Genomic DNA, 21,445 nt, shown 5'->3' with positions numbered 1-21,445 from the left:
CTTAAACCTCAGTTCAAAAGAAAAAAGTGAGACTAATAGAGGTTCAGTCCACAATTATCAGGTATAATTCATAAAATGCACAAAACTGTTAACCTACATGGTTCATTAGTAATTCCAAAACATAAACGCTCCCTTTGGGAACATACATGTAGCTTTTAAAATCTGGTAGGCACAGTTTTCATTAATAAAAAAATACCAAATCAGTATGTTGTATATCTGAAACTAATAGGATATTGGGCCAATTATACTTCAAGTAAAAAAGTAAGATTTTTAAGTACTTACGTGAGAGATCTTAATACATACACATACATACCAGGGGAAACTATGGACAGAAAATATGTGAAGTATGACTCCCCTATAATGATAAGAGGGGCTTTCAGGTATAACCTTAAGCTGTGGGATAATTTACCTTGATATACTGCCACAGATGACCGAGCACGGTTTGATGCTGTGCAAGTACTGAATGGCTTTGGAGGTTCCGATTAATATACCCATTCTAGTGTGCCAAGACAACGGGACCGTATTACCCTAAAAGAGAACAGAAGTTGGTTTGGTGGCATTTTCTGAATAAAAACCATGTCCGTACTCATCACACAGAAGCATGCCAAAACAGAAGCAGACGGGGAGGTGGGTGATCAACCCACTTATTAATTCAAGATAAATTTTCCTCTACACTGATGATGCGTCTAGGCATCTTTATATAACTAAGGGAAATACCAATAATTTTAACATTATCTTAATTTAAATAAAGTAACTATGTTTCAAAGTTCATTAAGTAAGAATTTTAAATCATTTGTGGCACAAGTGTGTGGGAAATTGAGAATAATCTGTTTTTATTCTCATCTTAACTGAAAGTTAACCTATTTGGAATTACTGTTTAAACTCACCTTTCAAAAACATCTTAAGAGAAATCAAGGCATTTATTCCACCTCCTTCTCCTTAAGGAGTCAGTATCACCTTTACGTCTTTGTACTGAATGGTACTTTATAAAGTTATTAAATGAAAATTATCTGAGAAATAAGAGTAGTTGAGGTAAACTCATTTGCAATATAGAATCAGTAAGGAGTAAGGACTCAGCAATCTTATGGTCACCATGTTGCACAACACATGTTATCACAAGTATTTATGCCACCTTCTGAAAATAAGAAATTAATTCGTGGAGAAGTCCTCTACTTGAGTGGGAAACCCACTGTTGGCCATCCCCTCATACAAACACGTGTTGGCCTCCTGGCTTTCTCAGGTTTCAGCAGCTCTCAAGGGCCCTCAGAGGGTCAGACTATCAGGCAGGGTAATAGGTATGACTTACTACACACTGCAATCTGTCGTAAAGTGATCCGTTTCTCATATATGGATAAACCAGGCAGAACCTCTCATTCTTTGTAAAACATGCAGTCAACTCCAGTATGTTTGCATGATGAAACCTTGAAACAAAAGATGTTTAAAACCACCAAATTGCTTATTTAAATAGGAAATGAACAACACTCTGGCTTGGGGGTGGGAAGGTGGGATAGGGAATAGGTTACAGCAGAACATAAATCTGGCCAAGGGAGAAGTAATTTCACTGACACATGACACAGATTTGCTTTCCAAATTGATCTGAAAAGTTCTAACAAATACTGGCCACTCTTTGATTGTGATTATGCAAATATAAATGAAATATCCAAGTCTAAAACAGAAAATTTATGAAAGTAAAAATTTCCTAAGATTTGGGGTGTTGGGAACTTTCCACAAATAGACAGTAGTATCTGATATTAAATTATTTTTATCAACATGAAACCCAACATAACTTATCTATTAAGTAAATAGAAATAATGCAACTGAAACCATTCATTTCATTGCTTCAGGGACACCTGTCAGTATAATCACCAGAACAGGAGAGTGCAGAATACTGTTTCCATTCAGCCATTTATTGGGCTGTTACAGTATCAAGCACTGTACGAGGCACCAATCACACAGTGAAAAGAAACATCCAATATCTTCACAAAGTTTGTATTGCTATCTAAAATCCATGTGACTAGTAAAGTTTGATGTTGAAAAACATACCCCTGTTTTTTAAAGCACAGGATCCTATGTCAGTATCATACACATTTTCAGTCTCCTTTCCTTAAGAACTATTCCCTGAATGCATATGTCATCACTGTGAGAACCAATGCAACTCAGGGAGCAACTGTGGAAAATAAAACATGTAAAGTTCACACGTACTGTGAACTCAGTTCAACAATTATTTATCGAATACCTACTATGTCCTCGGCATGCTTGGGGATATTATTTAAAGCTGTTTTATTTAAGTTCTATATATAAAGGCCCATTATTTGTTTCTTCAGTAGCAAAACTTTCCTACAAAATGCATTCACATACACTCACATATATGTACACATGTATATGGCTTCAGATTCCTTTTATTCATCCTGCTCAAGGAAGGAAGTATGTGTGTATGTATATATAATTATATATGTATGTATGTGTATATATATATATATACATATATACACTAACACGCAGAGAGATTTTACTTTTAAATATGTCAAAAACATCAGTGATACAAGATCCCTACACCTATTAAGCTTCAGACCATTATCTATAAAATGAAAAGCAATGGACTGAAAATGAATGAGTTGGTGTATTTGGCTGCTTCAACAGTTGGTCTGTTCCACTACCCTGTGGTTCTACAACTTAATTCAAAGAGAGAAATCTTTTGGAAAGCAGTAAATATTGCTCTAGACAGAGCCACAGCCTGGGATTCTGCTCTCTTGCTCACACAGCAGAAAAGAACATTTGCTCAATTATAAATATAATCAATCAAGCAGGAAAAGAGAAATTTATAAGTTAGTGAGGTATGGAAACCCGAAGATGCTACGGAGAAAGACTTGGTTTTAAGTCTATAGACCCATCCCACGCATCCTTTCACTGCAAATTTTTTTTAAGTCAGTAGGATTTTAGATTATATAGATCTGAAGGTCAGCAGATCTGATACCTTTCAAAATCAACTCAACAAGTGTTGTGCAGACAAAACGTGCTACAAGGCACCACAGTGTGGAAGAGCAGATAGGCAAGCCTGCATTTGAGTCTTTGCTCTTCTTTATATCTGCTGTGTGAACTTGGGCAAATTTTTAAGTCTCTGTGAGCCTGTTTATTTGCTATGGTCTGAACTGTGTCTCTCCCTCACCCCCATCCACTTCACATGTTGAAGCCCTCACCTCCAAGGTGATGATATTTGGAGATGGGCCTGTGGGAGGTAATTGGTTTAGGTTCATACCCTTCTAAGAAGAAACACCAAACAGTGTGCTCCCTCTCTGCACCCTGACAGGACACAAGGCAGGTGTCTACAAGCCAGGAAGAGGGCCCTCCACCAGGAGCCAAATCTGCCTTGATTCTGGATTTCCCAGACTCTAGAATTGTGAGAAAATTAATTTCTATTGTTTAAGCCACCCAGCCTATTTTGTTATGGCAGCCCTAGTTAACTAACATAGTCTTCAACTGTAATAGTAATTTAAAAACCTGCTTCCTGAGGTTCTTGAAAATTAAATGCAAGGTTAAACATTCAGCCAAGTGCCAGGTCCTTAAAGATTATTAGCTCCCTTCCTCTCCCTTGGGAAGGAAGGAAAAAAGGAATAAAAAGCCACATTTTATGGAGTTTACAATTCTGTTTAAGGCACAGGGATTAGCAATTCCCTTAATATTAAGCTAAAAAAAAAGAATTCATCCTCAGGTCTCAGCTTAGCTGTTCCTTCTCCCAAGAAGCCTATTCTGTCACACACAGCCCCCCCCCCCCAATCGGCCATTTCCCCTCCTTCAGCCCTCGGTGATTCATCTCCTCTCTTAGTTTACCGAAATTGCCTGTTTATTTATGTACTTCCCTCCTAACCCTACTCCACACAGTATATTTTAAGAGGAGAAGGCTGTATCTGATTTATTCATTAGTGAATGTCTGTGATGAGGGAGATTGAAGATGATTTAGGAATGAGGTGGATCTTGTAAAAAAAAGGTCGGATCTACCTCAGTTTCCTTATCTGCAAAATGGGGATAATGGCAGTATTTACCTCACAGGATTGTTGTGGGAATTTAAAAAATAATACATATAAAGTACTTGGTATAAGACCTAAAACCAAATAAATATCAGCAATATAAATAATAATGGTATACCAAGACTATTCAACATCACAGAGCTGTTCATTCTCTCTAAATTAATATATAAATACCCGACCAGAATAAATCCAAAAGGATACATAAATGTAAAAGATGAAATCATGAGTACTTGAAAAAAAACATGGTATAGTTATTTTATAACTTCTCACTGAGAAGGTCTTTTAAGCTGATATAAAACCCAGAATCCATAAAATAAAATATAGATTAAATCCAACAACATTAAAACTATTTCCACATGGCAAAAACTAGAATAAGCAAAGACAAATGTCAATCTGGTATAAAATTATTTATATCTCATAACATAAGGCTTATTTTCTCAAAGACATGAAATGCTCCTACAAACCACTGAGAAAAATACCAACAGCCAAATAAATAAATGGGCAAAGGACAGTATCAGATATTTCACAAAAAAGGAAATATATCTCTTAATTTGAAAAGATTCACTCATGAGAGAAAAAGAAATTTAAACTACTCTCAGAAATTATTTCTACTAGCTGACTGATAAAAATTAAGAATAAACACTATGTTGGCAAAAAATATGAGGAATCTGGGCCCACCTATGTATAACAGATATATGTGTAAATTGGTATAACTTGTATTGGAGGACAGTTGGTAATATCTGACCCTATAATTTTATTTATTGGAATTTATCTTATAGGCAAACAGATACAAAGTAACCTATATACAACATTTTCTTATGGCAGCATCATTATTTTTTAATATTAAAAGATAAGAAAAACCTAAAAATCCATCAATAGGAGAATGGTTAATTAAATTATAGTACAGCATACAATGTAATACTCTAATAAGCAAAATGAACCATGCATTTATGCTACCTCGTGTGAAAATAAATATACATGCTTAGGCATAAAATATATCTGGGAAAATGCACAAAAAACAACTGTTGCTTTGGGAAAATCATCTGGGTGACCGGAGATAATAGCGGAAGAAAATCTTTTCTTCATTTACCCTTTTGCACTTTTGGTATTTTGAAGTATTTGAACTTACTACTTATTCATAAGCAAATAAAGCTTAAATGTAAAAACCTTCCACTGGTACAGTTTTGGTTTTAGTTTTTTGTTGACTCAATGATAATATATATTAAGTTTTTATGATTAGCCTGTAACATTTTGATTTCTGGTCCTGGGTTTAAAAGGAGAATAATTTAGTATAATGCTTCCCCTCTTCTTACCACCTGACTTCACATATTGGTTTAGAAAACATCTGAAAAGAATATTTTCTATTCATAAAGGGTGATGAGTGAACTCTATAGGGTTAGGGGCTTCGATGAGTGGGCTGCACACCTGCAGATTTGAATATATATGAAAATGAAGTCATTTTAGTTTGTCTCCAAGGACTCTCAGGCTCATGAACGAATTCCCAGAAAATAATACACACATCAAAAGCATTTGATTTCTTTGTCTAAACTTTCTTCCTGAAGAGGGTTATACTGATGAAACAGTTTCTTGACTGTAATGTCTCTAAGGAAGGAGGAAATGGTAAAACATAGACAAGTCTAATGTTCCAAGAATTATTTTACATTCACCCATGTTTGTCACACATGATTTAACCCACTTCCTTGTGACAGTTTCTTGTTAAAATATGTTAAAGTGAATTATGTAAATGGTTTATTTTATAATGCACTCTAAGGAATATGCTAAAGCAGATGTCAAACATTTACCCAATGTTCTAATATCCAACCCACATTTATAAATACCAACCATGCCAAACACTGTGCTGTATACAATCAAAGACGAACAAAGATGAAAACTAGGCACAAAGGGAAAAATTCCAGACAAAATATACTCACAGTAATAAAACTTCAAGCTCAGACAAAAACCTCGTCCATTGTTTCTTACATTGCAATTTTTTCTCCTAAGTATCATACAGAAAAACAAGAAAAAAAAATAAGGAAAGAATTTTTAAAATCTTAAAAGTTTTTTGTGCAACGTACCATGTCACCATATTTCAAATTCAAATTCTTTCACCATATTTTGGACACATTTATGTAAATTCAAAACTATTCAAAAAAAGTTCCAGAACAGTTAGCTATTCCCTGCATGATCTCACAAGGAATCTGGTTGCTGATAGCTGTATTCTGATTAGAAGTGATTTCACTAATTTGTTATTTATGACTTGGGCCATTTGGGTTTGTCAGTTCAAGTTAATGTTTATATAGCCTTGCATTAATTATGAAAATTACTAAGCAAATGAAAAATACAACTCTTTACTTCAAAGAAGCCTCACAAGCTAGCCCAGCAATTGACATATGAATATTTATTCCATAAATCGACGACTTCAGTAATATTGTACTAAGCACCTACTCTGTACCTGGTATTGTTCTGGATGGCTTCATACACCTTATGTCACTACATGTCTCTGAATCTCAGGTTCCTAACTTCTACCAAGAAAGAGTTAAATCAATAGGTTCCTAGGTCCCATCAGATGTGAGGTCCTATCCTTTGCAAATTGCTAGACAGGGAAGTGTTTTTAGAGCTCTATCCTCAGGAATAAAGGAAGAGAAATCCAACAGGCATTCTGGAAGTTATTTTCCAAGTTAATCCAGGAAGTCAGAAACAATAAACTAGGCTAACAAATCATTTTCAAGGACCACTTTATGAGAATTTATATTTTAAGAAACCATTGTCCTGGGAGCCAGGTGGATTGGGTCTGAAGTCCATCTCTAACACTCACTACTTATGATTATTTTTGTCACTTAACCTCCCCGAGGTCATAGTTTTCTTAATCTGAAAAACGAAGGAGTTAGTATTTGTGTTCATGCTAACCTAGCACTCTTCCTGCACCAAGTTTGGTCTGTGCATGAGGAACATCAGCTTCATGGGAGCTGGTGAGAAATGCTGAGTCTCTGGTTCCTGCCCGGATGTGCTGTATTACCACACGGTAAGACAAGCTCCAGGTGATTAAGATGCACCCACCTAACACATCTAGTACATTTCTCCACTTCCATCCCTCTACAAAAGGTTGCTGAAGTTAATGTCCCAATTTTACAAAACCACATTTCTTTAAAAAAAAATGCTCTGTGGCTAAAGCTTTATTCAGTTATCTCATCTTTCCTGTTAAGGGTGTGTGTGTGTGTGTAGAACTTTGTACAGTTTCTAGGTCTTTGATAACTTTGTTACCTCATTTTTTACTGCTAGAGATTAGTGACTAATATCATGCTTCAAGGGCATCTGTGCTCCATTCATTCATCTAACAAACATTTATTGAGCAACAACTGTAGTAAGGCCCTGGGATATAAAGACAAATAAGACTTTCAAGAAAGCCGTCTACTCCACAGGGACAGGTGGATGAAGAAATTATTATGAGGTGATGCCACAGTGTGGTGGCTACACATAGGAGAGTCACTGAAACATACTGGAGGGCTTGGAGGCAATCTAGGAAATGATCATTGTTTCTGGGACAGGAAGGGAAGGTGATCTAGAGGCAAGCACATGCCATTGGAAGCCAGATTCCTGGAAAAAAAGACTCCCGAAAGGGAGTGTGAGTTGGTGGCAGAGAGAAGGGGAAAGTAGACGGATGGAGCTGTGGGGAGGTGGCCCTGGGCTCAAACATAACAGAATGTTCCAGTGGGGCTGAGACACACTGACCTGATGGCCTCAGTTAGACCACCTCTGGAGTAATGATATGCTCTTTGTTGAACTGTTTTACCAGTAGGTAGTTTCATTTCTTTATTATACCACTCACCTTGTCAGGAATCTTGAGATGTCTGTATAAAATTAGTGTGGCAAAATGCAATTTGGGGAAATGGAGAAATCGGGATAACAATTTTTAGAAAGGCCCTGTAATCTAAGCTGTAGAGTAGGAATCACCTATCCTTCTTCCCCACTCCCCCAGGCCATTCCCCATTCCTCCTCTCACTTTCTTTATCTGACTCTTCTCCCCACAATACTGTGAGCTCCTCGAGGACAAGACTATACCCTATTCATCTTTGCTCAGCACTAGCACATAGGAAGATTTTAGTAAATGTTTATGACTGTTGACCCACAATGAAGAATATGACAGATCTGGTTCTTTGCACCGCAGCTCTTAGACACACCATCCCAGTGCCTCAGCCTTGGCTCACAGCAGTGGTTCTCAACACTGGCTACGCAGCTGAACCATGTGGGGAATTTTTAAAATACTGATGCCTGCCACCACCACCACTACTCTGACTGACCCAAATTCTAAGGAATCATTTTTGGAGAGCTCCCTAGATGATTCTAATATTAGGGTTGACAACATTGGTTAAGCCCATTCGCTTCTTCATTGACACATCTGAAATATCCTTCTATCAGTGCTTTCCACATTCAGTTTAGTTCTTGACATCTTTCCTCCAGTGCACCTCCAACTTCCAGTCCATCATCTAACCTATAATCAGTTATATTTAAAGCACACAAACCTAGTCCTTTCACTCTCCCATTTAAAAACCATCCATGGACTGGACCCATCTTTCCAGTATCATCTTCTGACACTACCTTCCAACTCCCCACAATAAACTCCACTCCACTGAATATTTGTTATACATGAGTAAGGCATATGCTTCCATGCACGCACTTCTGGGCCTTTGCATCTGCTATTTCTTCCACCCAGAAAGCACTTCTCTCTCACAGGCTACCAAAGTTCTACTCATCCTTCAAAATCCAGCTGAAAGGTCATTCCTTTCAACCATTTTTCCATTTGTGTATTGCAGAATGTTTACTGTGTGATTGCACTGTGCCAGGCACTCTTCTGGGTGCTGGACATGCCCCTCCTCCATGTGCTCCCACAACCTTTTGCACAAATCTCTACTAATGTCCTCACACTGTAGTTCATCTTTTCATTATCTGACTGTTTTCCCCACAATACTGTGAGCTCCTCGAGGACAGAACTATACCTTATTCATCTTTGCTCAACACTATCACATAGGAAGATTTTAGTAAATGTTTATGACTGTTGACCCACAATGAAGAATATGAAGAGCAGCTCTTTTGGGTGTATGTGCTCAAGCCTACCTCTTCTCGACTCCTAAGTTTGGTCTCCCAGGACGCTTTCTGCTTCTCTGGCTGCAGTCACTCAGCTGTCTTCTAACTTCCTACTCTGATCATTGCCTGGCTACTCCCACGTAAAGCCTCCTCTTTCCCAACCTCCTAAATTATGATAGAAAACAATTTATAAAGTAGCACCCAATAGCAACCTGTGGCTCAGTCTGGGAGGCTGCCTGGAGAAGATATTATCCAGCCTTAAAAACCGTGAAAACTGGAGCACACCAGCACAACCTGACCACCTCAAGCAAAGTCCCTAATGTCCTACAAAGCTTTTCAGAAAAGTCTTTCTCCTGCAGTATATCTGGGGATAGGAAGGATTTAACTCCCACATTCCTATAAGACAGGCATTCATTTCTTAGTCATTTCTCCGGTCACCTGCAGTCATATATCTTATTTCCACTTATGAAATTTTATTTCAAATACACCTCCTTTCAATGTTGATGTAAAATGACACATTCTAATATGAAATATGAGCAAGTAAACGGAGTTGATATCCTGTGACAGTAATTCTTTCCATACCTGTTTAAATAATTTAATGGCATATGCTCGGTTTTGGATCTCCACTTTGTATACTTCAAAAATCTCCCCTTCTCCAATTAGGAAATCTTTGTGGAAATTTTTCGTTCCTTCTATGATGTTTTGAAAGCTGATGGAGGATTTAAGCAATATTCCTTAGGAAGGAAAGTAGGGAGAAGGTAAGTTCCCTTTTCCCTTTTCAAGAATCAGTGCCACCCTTACAAAGAACCAGGATTTTCACATTAGATACATTAGAGCCCAGTAGAGTCAGTAGTGCAAGGCCCCAGCGGCAAACTGAAGGCCACCATGCACTCTCTGCACATTTACTGGGCCCTGGCTCCCGCCATTCCAGAGGGCAACAGCTCATCAGATATCTGAAAAATATCACTGTGATTCTACTGCCTTTCCAAAGAGATCAACAAAACAACTTAGCTGGAGAAACTTATCCAAGACTCTCTCCTTGTCATTAGATCAATGGATTGCTGTTAACTCACTTTAAACCTAAAACCAGCAAAAACAAAACAAAAAAATCCTACAGAAAGGAAATGTTGACATGACTAAACAATATTCTCCAAGCATAACTGATACAAACATTTTTCATGAGCCAAATCCCCTAAATGCCTAACTTACTTCCTCAGAGTAAATCAGGAAGCTCTTTAAAAAATGATCTAAACGGAGATTGAGAGAAAACACTTAAAAGGTGATCAAATACTAATTCAAAAGGAAAGCTTGGTTAAATTCTTCAAAGTCCAATTTGGGCTATATTTTCACATTCGATGTTTGATTTAGACCTTACTGATAAATCATAAGGGATTAAAAGCTTATCTAACTTTTCTAAGTCTCTTTTGCACTAAAGAAGCATCAGAGCTAGTGGTAAAGATGAGGCAAGGCAACCTTAAATAGCCAGTAGAGTTTATCAGAATGATTCCCAGATAGAATTAAATTATTCTCCATAGTAATAAAGTAGGAGAGTTGATATGGAAGATAACTGGATATTCATAGTGAACATCAACATTGCTCCACAAACATCTTTAGAGATCTCTGCAAGTGCTATGAAAATTTCTATAACTATATAAAACCCAATGTAATTTTTAAAAAATGTATTCCTGACACATAAAAAAGAAAATTTCACCAACAGAAAATAAGAAATTACCCTAAGTGATGCCACCAGAATTATGTTCATTATCAATATATTTTTAATGCAACAATACTGTATCATCCATAAGAACCATGTGTCAGTCAAAATTGCAAATATTTCAGTATCTATGAAAATTTTATCCTGGATTTGCATATTAATGAATAGTTAATAGAGTTATTTGATATTTCTTCCTCTATATTCACTTAAAGAAATAAATATACTATATTCATTTAAAGAAAAATAGGTTTGTTGTTGTTTTTTTTTACCTTTTTCATTATGTTCAGGGATAAGAACATTATCCACTGTGATGTTAGCTGTTTCCTAAGAGAAAAAATATATACTGAAATAATTCCATTTCATAAATCTAGAAAGAACAGAACCTCAACAGAAATCCAAAGCTCCCACTGGACTATACAGCACAATAGAGTGGAATCTAATTTAGAAAAAAGCTAGCAGAAAGTAAAGTTATTTTATTTTATTCAATAGTATTCATTGCTATATATATTCAGGGCTTCTATACCAACTGTAAAAACTCAAGTATCAATGTCATAGTCAGTTATAATCAACTTTGAATAACTTCTGATGCTATAAAAATGATCACTGCAAATTTGCTCTAATAAAAACTAAGAGCAACATGCAAAACACCAACTCAAGAAGGAAAATGAAAAGCTGACTTGACACATACATAGCTCACAGCATTCTTAGTAGTTCTAAGCCTCATCTCTGATAGATCACTGAGAGGAAAACGCTCTTACCTCTTCAAACATTTATAAACCTCTAATTTCCTGAATTTCCAACTAAACAAGGAATAATGACAGAACCAAGTCTTTTCTGGTTTTAAAAAGTACCTGCACATCCAGCATTTTTCTTCTCATAATTCCATATGTAACAGAGCCCCAGGTTCATTATCTATTCATACATACTCTACCTTGGATAACTTGTTTGGAAATCCATCTTCCTGATGACTCTGCTTTGAAGGAGTCAAGGCTGCTCCTGAAAGAGAAATCCGGGGAGCTAGATATGATACAAAAATATTTTATGTCCCTAATAACAAGTTTTTATCTTTCTGAGAGTGAAAAAATAAACACCCCACTAGTAATGTTCATTTCTAAAGCTCAGTTTCATTCCCAATGAATGGTTACAAATTTACATATGTGACTATCTTTCTAATGATCACGTATTATACAAACGTGCTTTCTGTCTACTTAAAACATGAATACCTAACTTAAGTTGTCATGAGACATCACTGAAAATACTGAAGTATGAAGCAGAAAACTGAAAGGAAAAAACCAACATTGTTATCAGCATTTGGAACATAATATTTTACATTTTTACAACTATGGGATTATATCTCCATATTAATTTTTTATCCCATCTTATGCCACAAGGTATTAGAGATGTGTGTATGTGTTATCACCACAAATATCCACCACCCTTCCTAACTGTAGACTATAACTTCTGTTTGTTATAGTTCAAGGTACTTTGTGTAGCTTCCTACAAAAGATTAAAATCCTGAAATATTTTGCTGTCACTTCTGACATTTAATTCACTTTCTTGATTTATCTTAGATTATATTTTAATGTTTCTTAAATTATTTTGCTTAAGACTGGCAACAAGGCATGCTCAATTAACAAGGCCCCTTGAACACTACAATAAATCAATTACACCTAATAGACAGCTATAGAACAGTCTATTCAAAACCAGAAGAATATACACATACTTCACAAGTGCACACTTCTCCAGAAAAGTACATATGTTAGGTAATAAAATCAGCTTCAATAAATTTGGAAGGGTTGAAATCATACAAAGCATATTCTCTGACCACAATGGAATTAAAACAGAAATCAGTAAAATAAAGAAATTTGGAGAATTCACAAATACATGGAAATTAAACAACAAATTCATAAATAACCAATGAGTCAAAAAAGAAATCACAAGGGAAATTTAAAAAATACTTTAAGATGAATGAAAATGAAAACACAACATGCCAAAACTCTGAAGGTTGGCAAATGATGCAGCAAAAGTGTGCTTAAAGGGAAATCTATGGCTGTAAATGCTGACCTTAACAAAGAAGAAAGATCTAAAATCAATAATCTAAACTTTTGCCTTAAAGATACAGAAAGAGAAAAAGCTAACCTTTTCAAACAATATTGCTTCTCTCTCACTTACCAACTTTACATTTCCCTGTATGGCCCCAGAAGATGACTGGTTAGCCAGAGATGGGTAAGATTCCTCAAGGGAGGAACAACCTAAGACAGGCACAGTCGCAGGGGGGCCATCAGGTGAGAAATTGGGGATCAACAGAGGTGAGGCTTAGAACCTCACCCCCCCTGTTTTGAGAGAAATCTTCTGCATCCATGGATGTTTTGTTGCCCTTGTCTAGCTTGGATTAACACTTAGTCTACAGGCACACACCTGATCATCTACATTTGCTCTCTTACAACACTAAACTATGTTTTCTACCTTTATCTTGCATCTACCTACCACTTCAGCATTTTATTAAAAAAAAAATAATAATAATAATAATAAGGGAGAAATGTGGGATTCACATATAAATCAAGTATAAAAATCAAATGAATATTCATATTTGACCTGATGGTTTATAGTTCATAATGCATGATCAAAACTGAAAGTTTCTGTGATGACTGCCCTTGTACTGTTCACCATGTAAGAACTTATTCACTATGTAAGAATTTGTTCACTATGTAAGAACTTGTTCGTTATGCTTCAGAAGATTGGAGACTGATGAGAATTAGGCTTGGGGTAGATTAATGATTGTGCATTGAGCATTGAGTCCCCTATACAGAATTTTATTGTTGTTAACAACCATTTGATCAATAAATATGAGAGATGCCCTCTCAAAAAAAAAAAAGATACAGAAAGAGAAGAGTAAACCAAAGGAAGCAGAAGAAAAGAATTAATATTGCGATGGAAATAAATGAGTTAGAGAATAGAAAAACAAAAGAGAAAATTGATGAAACCAAAGTGGTTATTTGAAAAGATCACACAATTGACAATCCTTTAGCTAGATTGACCAAGAGAGAGAGAAACTTAAATTACTAAAATCAAAACAAAAAAGGAGATTAACTACCTTACAGAAATAGAAAGAATTATAAGGGCATACTATGAACAACTGTATGTAAAAAATTAGGTAACTTAGATGACATGGACAGAGTCCTAGAAATATATAAATTACCAAAGCTAATTCAAGAAGAAATCGCACAAATTCTTCCAAAATAAATGAGGAGGTAACAACTCCCAAATCATTCTTTGAGATCAATATTATACTAATACCAATGCTATACCAAGCATCATAAGAAAACTACAGACCAATATCCCTTATAAATATAGATGCAAAAATTCTCAGTAAAATATTAGCATGCCAGATCCAAGTGGGATTCACCCCAGGAATCCAAGGTTGGCTTAATATCTGAAAATGAAACAATGTAATACATTACATTAAAAGAAGGAAGAACAAAACCCAGAAAATCAAATAACCTATCATGATAAAACCCTATGTATAGAAGAGAATTTTCTCAATTTAATAAAGGGCATCTGTGAAAAGCCTGCTGATAACATCACACATAATGAAAGACTGAATGTTTTCCCCTTTGGATCAGAAACAAGAAAAGGATGTCTGGTCTTGCTGCTTATATTCAACATACTAGAAGTTCTATCCAGGGCAATTAGGCAAGAACAAAGAAATACTAACCATCCTGAATAAGGTACTGTTGTATAGCTTGGAGGCTGTAAAGTCACTAAAAGTCATTGTTCTTTTGTTGTTCATAAAGAAAGATACAGCATTTCATTGCCATATAAAATGGAAGATTCAAAATGGCTCTCTTTAAGAACCCAGCAGAAAGCTGTGGATTTCATGTCAAAACTAGAAAACCATCACTGATCATTGAAATATAAATGTAAAATGTGATACGTAAGGACATGCATGACAGAAATATGACGACAGCAAGTAAAGATTCTACTTTCTCAAGCAATTGGATTATGTCCTGAGACCTAAAGAATGCTTTATGGATTGTGAAGAAACCACCTAATGGCAGCCACCAGAACTGCAGGAAAAATGACTGGGAGGAAATACAAGGCCTTTCTCAGTAGGAATCCTACATCCTTCAGAGATACAAAATGATCTCTGAAGGTTGGCAAATGAAAGGTAAAAATTTCCTCTAAAATGAAAACCACTCCACCAAACTGAACAATTGTAAGGAAAGGCAGGCAAAATAAAATATTTGGATGGATAATCCAGATAACTGATAACTCTGTCATAGTAGCAAAAAAGAAAGACTGTCTTTTAATGCATTCCAGGTAGAAGCTCCAGCTCCTAATTCAATGAGTAGCTATCATAGAACACAGCTGTTTTGCAAACTACACTTCATGTTTCTGATGAATCATCACATTGCTGCTTTTAGCAAATTATACAGGTAATGTTTTTAAGATTTTAGTCCAAAGCATCTCAATAAATTGCAATTAAAATAGCTATTTTTCACAGCAAAGGACTCAGAGGATGGCATTATCCCCCTCTTCATCTCAGATTTACCTATGTCCTGGTAAAACAATTGTCTTTCTGCCAATCAGCTAATCTCACATTTTCAAAAATGAAATAAGTTTTGAATGTGCCACAGATTAGGAATCAACCAAACTGTGAAATTTTTGTCTACACACAGTGAACATCATTCTCTGCCATATAAATAAACAATGGAGAGTGAACAGATGTCTTGAAATCTATCCCAGAACACTGACATACAAAACATTCCCATGTATCCTATCAAATTGGTGTGTTCCTATTTGTGAACAGCAAGTCATGTGTGCTGTTTTAGTGGCTGGAAAAGGCTCAGATAATGAAAAGGCATTGCATTTACAGTCCCCAGGGACTCAGTGAATTGCCCTTGGTCAGTCAACTTCCTAGTGAAGCATTCTGCAGTACTAAACTAAGTGAAGAAATAATGGGCCAAAGGCTAAGAGGATTAGCTGAATTATACAGATAATATCATGTTGGAGGCCACTGAGAACTAGTATCCCATTAACAGGGAAAACCTGCAAAATAAACGTCAGTCTGAAGCTACAGTTTTCTGGCACAAATATTGCAGGATTTCTTCTTTGTATGTGCAAGGCTTCCTTGGGTGATAAGGTAGAGGCTCAAGGGCACTAAATATATTATCAAAGAGCATGTGTACAAACACACAGAACCAAAAATATGCATGGATGAAAGGGCCAAAGAATAAAAGTGCTAATTCAAAAGAGTTTCCATCCTAAGAGCTCTGAACCTACAACGTAAGACCCAAGATCACTCCAAGGTCATTCTTGTTGAAGTGAATAAATCTAAAGTGGAGTAAACAGAACAGATGACATTAGGAAATTATTTTATTGACAAAGAATAAATGCAGAATACTTCATGAGATTTATTTATCAGGTTGCTCTAAATGTAAGTCATGACACAACAGTAGCAACAGAAAGACAAACAGAGGGAAGAATGAGGCCACTGTGAAATGAATGGTAAGCAAATGAGGCAGAGTTATAGGCCATGGCATAAAACAGCAGTGAAGATAAAATAGAAATCCCAGGATTATTCTGGAGGTATCATTTGCACTAAAATACAGGGGAGATAATTCAATTATATCTTTAACTTCTAAATGATACGACAAAACAAATTCCTGCATTATTTCATATTTTACTCAAATATTGTGATTCTGAGTCAGAGTTTCAGAGTTTTGGACAGAGAAGTGACTATTTTAGCTATTAGTGAAACATTTTAAAATGTGTAGTTTGTATGGAAAAATTTTTTTAAAAACCTAACTATAAAGTGGTAGGAAAGGAATGTGATCTGTAAGTTAGGCAATAAAGAATGTGTTGCACATACAAAAATGTGAAGCTGCAATGCCCCTTTCATTTAAAAATCACAGGTAAGGAACCTGAGACATACAGCAAGGCCGTCAGTGTCTTGAATAAAATGCAGTATTTACATTGACAAATGACAATTCATATAAAATGGACTGAGAGCCATATGATAGAATCAGTGTTTACCATAGTTTGTAATTAAATGGATAGCTCGATGATGTCCCATCTCCTGGAGAATCTGTAAAAGGTCACCGATGGTCTTGTTTTTCTGTGCCCAGGACCAAAGTAATTCTCTTGTTGCACTTTTACCTTGGTCTACGTATTTTTCAATGTGACGAACATCCAGCCAGCTGCTTGAAAGTCGTTCCGCTGTGGAAATTGCAATAGGAAGAACCAAAGAATAATTTACTTTTATGGGAATACTTGCTTGGGGCACTTCACATGATTTTTTGGAACAAATTTGAACATATATTCCTCACCCAACTTCCTTCCTTGTTGACATCTTCAATACCCATAGTGATAACCAAACTGCAGACCTTATTCTGATTTCACCAGTTTTCCCACTCGTGTCCTTTTCTGTTCTAAGAGCCTATCCATTTTCCCCACGGCAATCGGTTTTTATTTCCCCTTCACCTCCAGTCTGGTGTTCCTCAGTCTTTCCTTGTCTTGCTAGGCAATGAAATGCTGTTGTGCCTTCTCAGTCCATAGTATCAAGAGGTTCACGATTTCCATGTCTTAATCTTTGGCGACGTTAATTGATCACTTGGTTAAGGTGGGGTCTGAAGGCTCCTCTGCTATGGAATTATTTCCCCCTGTATAATTCACAACTATTTGGGGGAGATATTTTGAGACTATGAAAATTACTCTGCTTCTCCTCAGGTTTTGCCCACAAATATTTGCATCCATCAGTGGATCTTGATCTATCATAATCATTACTATGCTGTTTGCTTAATGGTGGTTTTGTTTTCCCTTTCTCCTTCTGTGTTTAGCTGTGATTCTTCTGTAAGAAAGTGCTAGCCCTCCTCCCCATTTAATTAATTAATTAATATCAGTATGGACTCATATATTTATTTTATGCCATGGGGTAAAATCTAATACTACTGTTATTTATTTTGTTGCTAAAATTATTCTAGCTTAGTCCTTTCAGACTGACTCCTGTGTTCTTTTGACAAGCCCTATCATTTTTGGAACACTTCCTTATTTTCTGGTTCTACAAGATGCTCCAGGCTCATTTTGTACTTCCCCTGCTCCAGTCCTGAAATTAATTACTTTTTCCAAGGAGTTCTGGTTCCTTTCATTGGATTATGGTGTTAGACGGCAAGATCTAGGTGCCAGATGTGCTCACTGCTACCAGGGTTCCCTTGCTTCCAGGTCCTTCAAGCAGACAAACTAGGAAATATATGTATGTGCACTAACACGTGCACCTGTATTTCTGTCTGTGCACATATTCAAAACCATGATTTCATATTGATTCTCTGATTTCGACACCATATGGTACATTTTAGTCCCTCTTCATTTGTAACATCATTCGCAAACTGTGAGAAACTTTGCTCTCACTATCTACAATGTATTTCCTTGTTTTTCAGTTCTACTATGTATATAAAGTGCCATCAGAATTGCCAATCCATATCCCTGGAAGAAACACATCAACTAACCAAATTATAGCATTTATATGCAATCCTTTTTGGCCTCGACCTAAGGGTATTCAGGTAAGGGCCTGTTTTCCAAAATTCCTTAGGTTAGCTCTTTTCTCCCTCATTGGTAACAGTTCCATTTGTTGAGGTTTTTTTATAGAATGCTGTTTTAAACTTTTGTTCTATACTCTCTTGCTGTTGAATATTTTTGAGTAAGTAAAAGTTAATATCTGAGTAGATCTAGAAAATCAACTGGGCTATGAGGATTTTGGTTGTTCAAAAATAGTATATATGACTTACTTAAGATCTGGTATAAAAATTTTAAAGCTGTACCAAAACTGTATGAGATTTTATGGTACCCTGAGTTAATAGGATTTTTCAGGTAAAAAGTTATACTGCCTTTCTGTACAACTACTAAATTTTAGAGTGTATTTCAAGGCAAAGGAAAGAGAAACAAAGACAATGACAGATCAAAAGGGTGGTTTTCTTGTCTCTGGGACAATACTCCCAGATTAGCCTAGTCATCTGAGCACTAAAACGAGCAATGTGTTTTGGAGCCAGTGATGGTGAATGGCAGTATCCCCTCATATCTTATCCTCCACAGAGTCTAAAAGATTTAGGAAGTCAGATACAGGCCTATGGATAAAATCTAAGTGTCATCTGAGAATGGTCATGGGGTCTCCAACACATCACCATAACTGTGGGGAAATCAGCCTTCTCTCCTTTTGCAACATACAAATTTGGGAGCTACCGTCAAGCAGTAACTAAGATAACCTCACTGAAGGACTTACCTATCCACGAATGCTATTCTGCAAAGGTTGTTGTCCTTTTAAAAGATGAACAGATGCTCAGATCTGAGAAGAACAGTAAGCCCCCTATTGCATTATCTTCTGTTCAGTCTGTTTCAGACTTCAAAATTCTTTTACATTTCTTATGGAGCTACTACACCTGATAAAATATTTGAATCAAGACATCAGAGTGGCAAACAGCTTCGGCTTTTATATGACATCCCCTCCTCCGATATATTCAGTTCTACAAGGGTTTGCTGGACTATTCAATTTCCTCCAGCTTTATGTTCCTGCTGAGACTATAAGTAAGTCCTGAAAATTGAAAGAGATCACAGTATGAAACCATTACTGCCACTCTTTCTGTAAGCCAGAAATTGACTTGGTAGATATTACTAGTGCCCATGAGCCAAAAGTACACTTCTGTGTGTTAATCACAGAATTTGGTCATGTTTGTTACTGCATTATAATTTAGTCTACCCTGACTAATATACACAAAGTTTTATCCTGAATGTTCTGTTATTTCAGTAACGTCTTGTACCAGAAAAGAATGAAAGGAAGTGGTAGCTCCTGTGAGTACATATCAAACAAGGGAAGATAAAATTGAGATACTCAAAAACTGAATGCATGCTTACACTGAATGGAAAAAACAGCTACAATAAAATGTCTATATCATCAAGTTGGAATTGTCCTTATTTTAAGTTCTGGCAAGAAGATCTTCATTCTCCATCTCTTTGAAGAGATGATGTCCCCTGAAGAGGTAAGGACTAGCCAAATGCCAATATGTCTTAGATAACTTACCACTAAAAACACAGAAGGGGACCTTCAAAGCAAAAAAAATTTCACAAAATGTGGTAATATTATTTCAGTGTATTTCTTTTTGATGATGTAATCCATCTCTTTGAGGCACATTTTTAATAAATGCTTTGTTTAACTGTTTTTTGAAGCTCTTAGGGGAAATATTACAAATCAGTGTTGATCAGGAAAAATTTTGAAATGTCCTAAAATTAAGTAATGTAAGGACAGGAGAATGGGGGAAAGAAACAAGGGAAGGTCATCAGTCAATGAAAAGGGCTATAGCTAACCAGAAATTCCACATTCCTGGATGAAATCATTTCACCAATTACCTAGAAGGTCCCCAGAACCACCACTTTCTCCTGTGTGTGAATAATGTCTAACCATCATCAGTAACAATCCACTAGACCTCTCTACAAACTAAACCATCTCTCTCTTGACTTTCTCCACTTCACATCAGAATGTCATGTTCTTATCTATAGCCAGTGTGAATTTAGAGAACTTTCTTTCCTTGAGATCCCTTATAAATATCCCATGTTTCTTGAATCTGATGGACAAATTGTTTCTGTTAATTAACTGGCCTTGCTGGTAAAGCAGAACCTTCTTGTCCCAGGACTCAATCCTTTTTCTGGCTAACATATCTAAAGGCTCAATAAATCCTTTTATTTCAGAGATTCACCATCTGTAGAGTTTTTGATTTGTCAGTGTAGTTGAAACACTCGTTGAGTATCTACTGTATGCCAGCAGTCCAGTAATTGCACATTCCAGGTATGAATGGAATGTGAATTGAGGTCCATAATTCGATGGGGCATCATAGAAGGATCCTTAGAGGAGTGGTTTCTGGAGCCTGAGCCAAGTTTAAAACTATGAGTATTTCCAAAGAGAGGCCAATTCTTAAGGAATTATTGGGTGGGGCACATTATCCTGGAGAGAAAAAAACAGTTAATGAGTGTCACTTTGAAACATAAGAATGAACTCTGAGCCCTCAGACTATACTGTGTTCTAAGGAGAAAAGCCACCAAGACAGGATATCACTGTGGCCCCCCTGGGCGTATGTAGGAACATGTGATTTACTGGTGGCTCTGCCAATGACCTACGGTACAACTCCTGGAAAGTCACAACCTCCCTGAGCAATATTAAACGTCTCATCAGTAAACGTCCTTTGCAGTAGTCCCTCCCCAAAAGACACTAAATTTGGTTGCCCCTCCTTGGCCTGCTGATTTTGTGATCACTGACTTTAAAACACTTCCTGGTCTCTAAATTAACATTCCTAAGTGTTAATGAATGTTAAATATCAGATTTCAGCAAAGGGAAAACTTAGGTCTCTACTTCTTCTATTAGTAAATTAATTGGTTAACATTTGTATAGTATTAGTGTGGGGTAAATGGAAGTTTGTATCCAGAATTTACTGCTCTATTTGCATATTAATAGGCCATGGCAGGGTTGTCACTGGGGCAAGGGGTGGAGAGAAAACAGCTATTCTCTCCTCCCCCTCTGTTCCTGGTACATAATTGGTCTGGCACCCTCCACTCACCCACCCATGGAGTTCCTCCCAGAGGT

At 36.5% G+C, this 21,445-nt stretch overlaps 1 protein-coding gene across 1 annotated transcript in view; it reads right to left on the bottom strand.

Annotated features, from left to right (window-relative positions):
• The window catches only part of IRAK3 (interleukin 1 receptor associated kinase 3), a 57,863-nt gene that overhangs the window by 21,124 nt on the left and 15,294 nt on the right, over positions 1-21,445 (bottom strand). Inside the window, exons 2-8 of the mRNA XM_036894890.2 lie at positions 16,858-17,040; positions 11,753-11,817; positions 11,091-11,145; positions 9,690-9,841; positions 5,957-6,021; positions 1,307-1,421; positions 410-528 (exon numbers count right to left, since the gene is read on the bottom strand). Coding sequence (XP_036750785.2) covers positions 410-528; positions 1,307-1,421; positions 5,957-6,021; positions 9,690-9,841; positions 11,091-11,145; positions 11,753-11,817; positions 16,858-17,040 — 754 coding nt within the window. The remainder of the gene's footprint in view (positions 1-409; positions 529-1,306; positions 1,422-5,956; positions 6,022-9,689; positions 9,842-11,090; positions 11,146-11,752; positions 11,818-16,857; positions 17,041-21,445) is intronic.

The sequence above is a fragment of the Manis pentadactyla genome, chromosome 10, assembly GCF_030020395.1.
Source record: "Manis pentadactyla isolate mManPen7 chromosome 10, mManPen7.hap1, whole genome shotgun sequence".
NCBI classification, from domain to species: Eukaryota; Metazoa; Chordata; class Mammalia; order Pholidota; family Manidae; genus Manis; species Manis pentadactyla.
The sequence above is the reverse complement of the archived record's forward strand: the minus strand, read 5'-3'. Positions and strand labels throughout refer to the sequence as shown.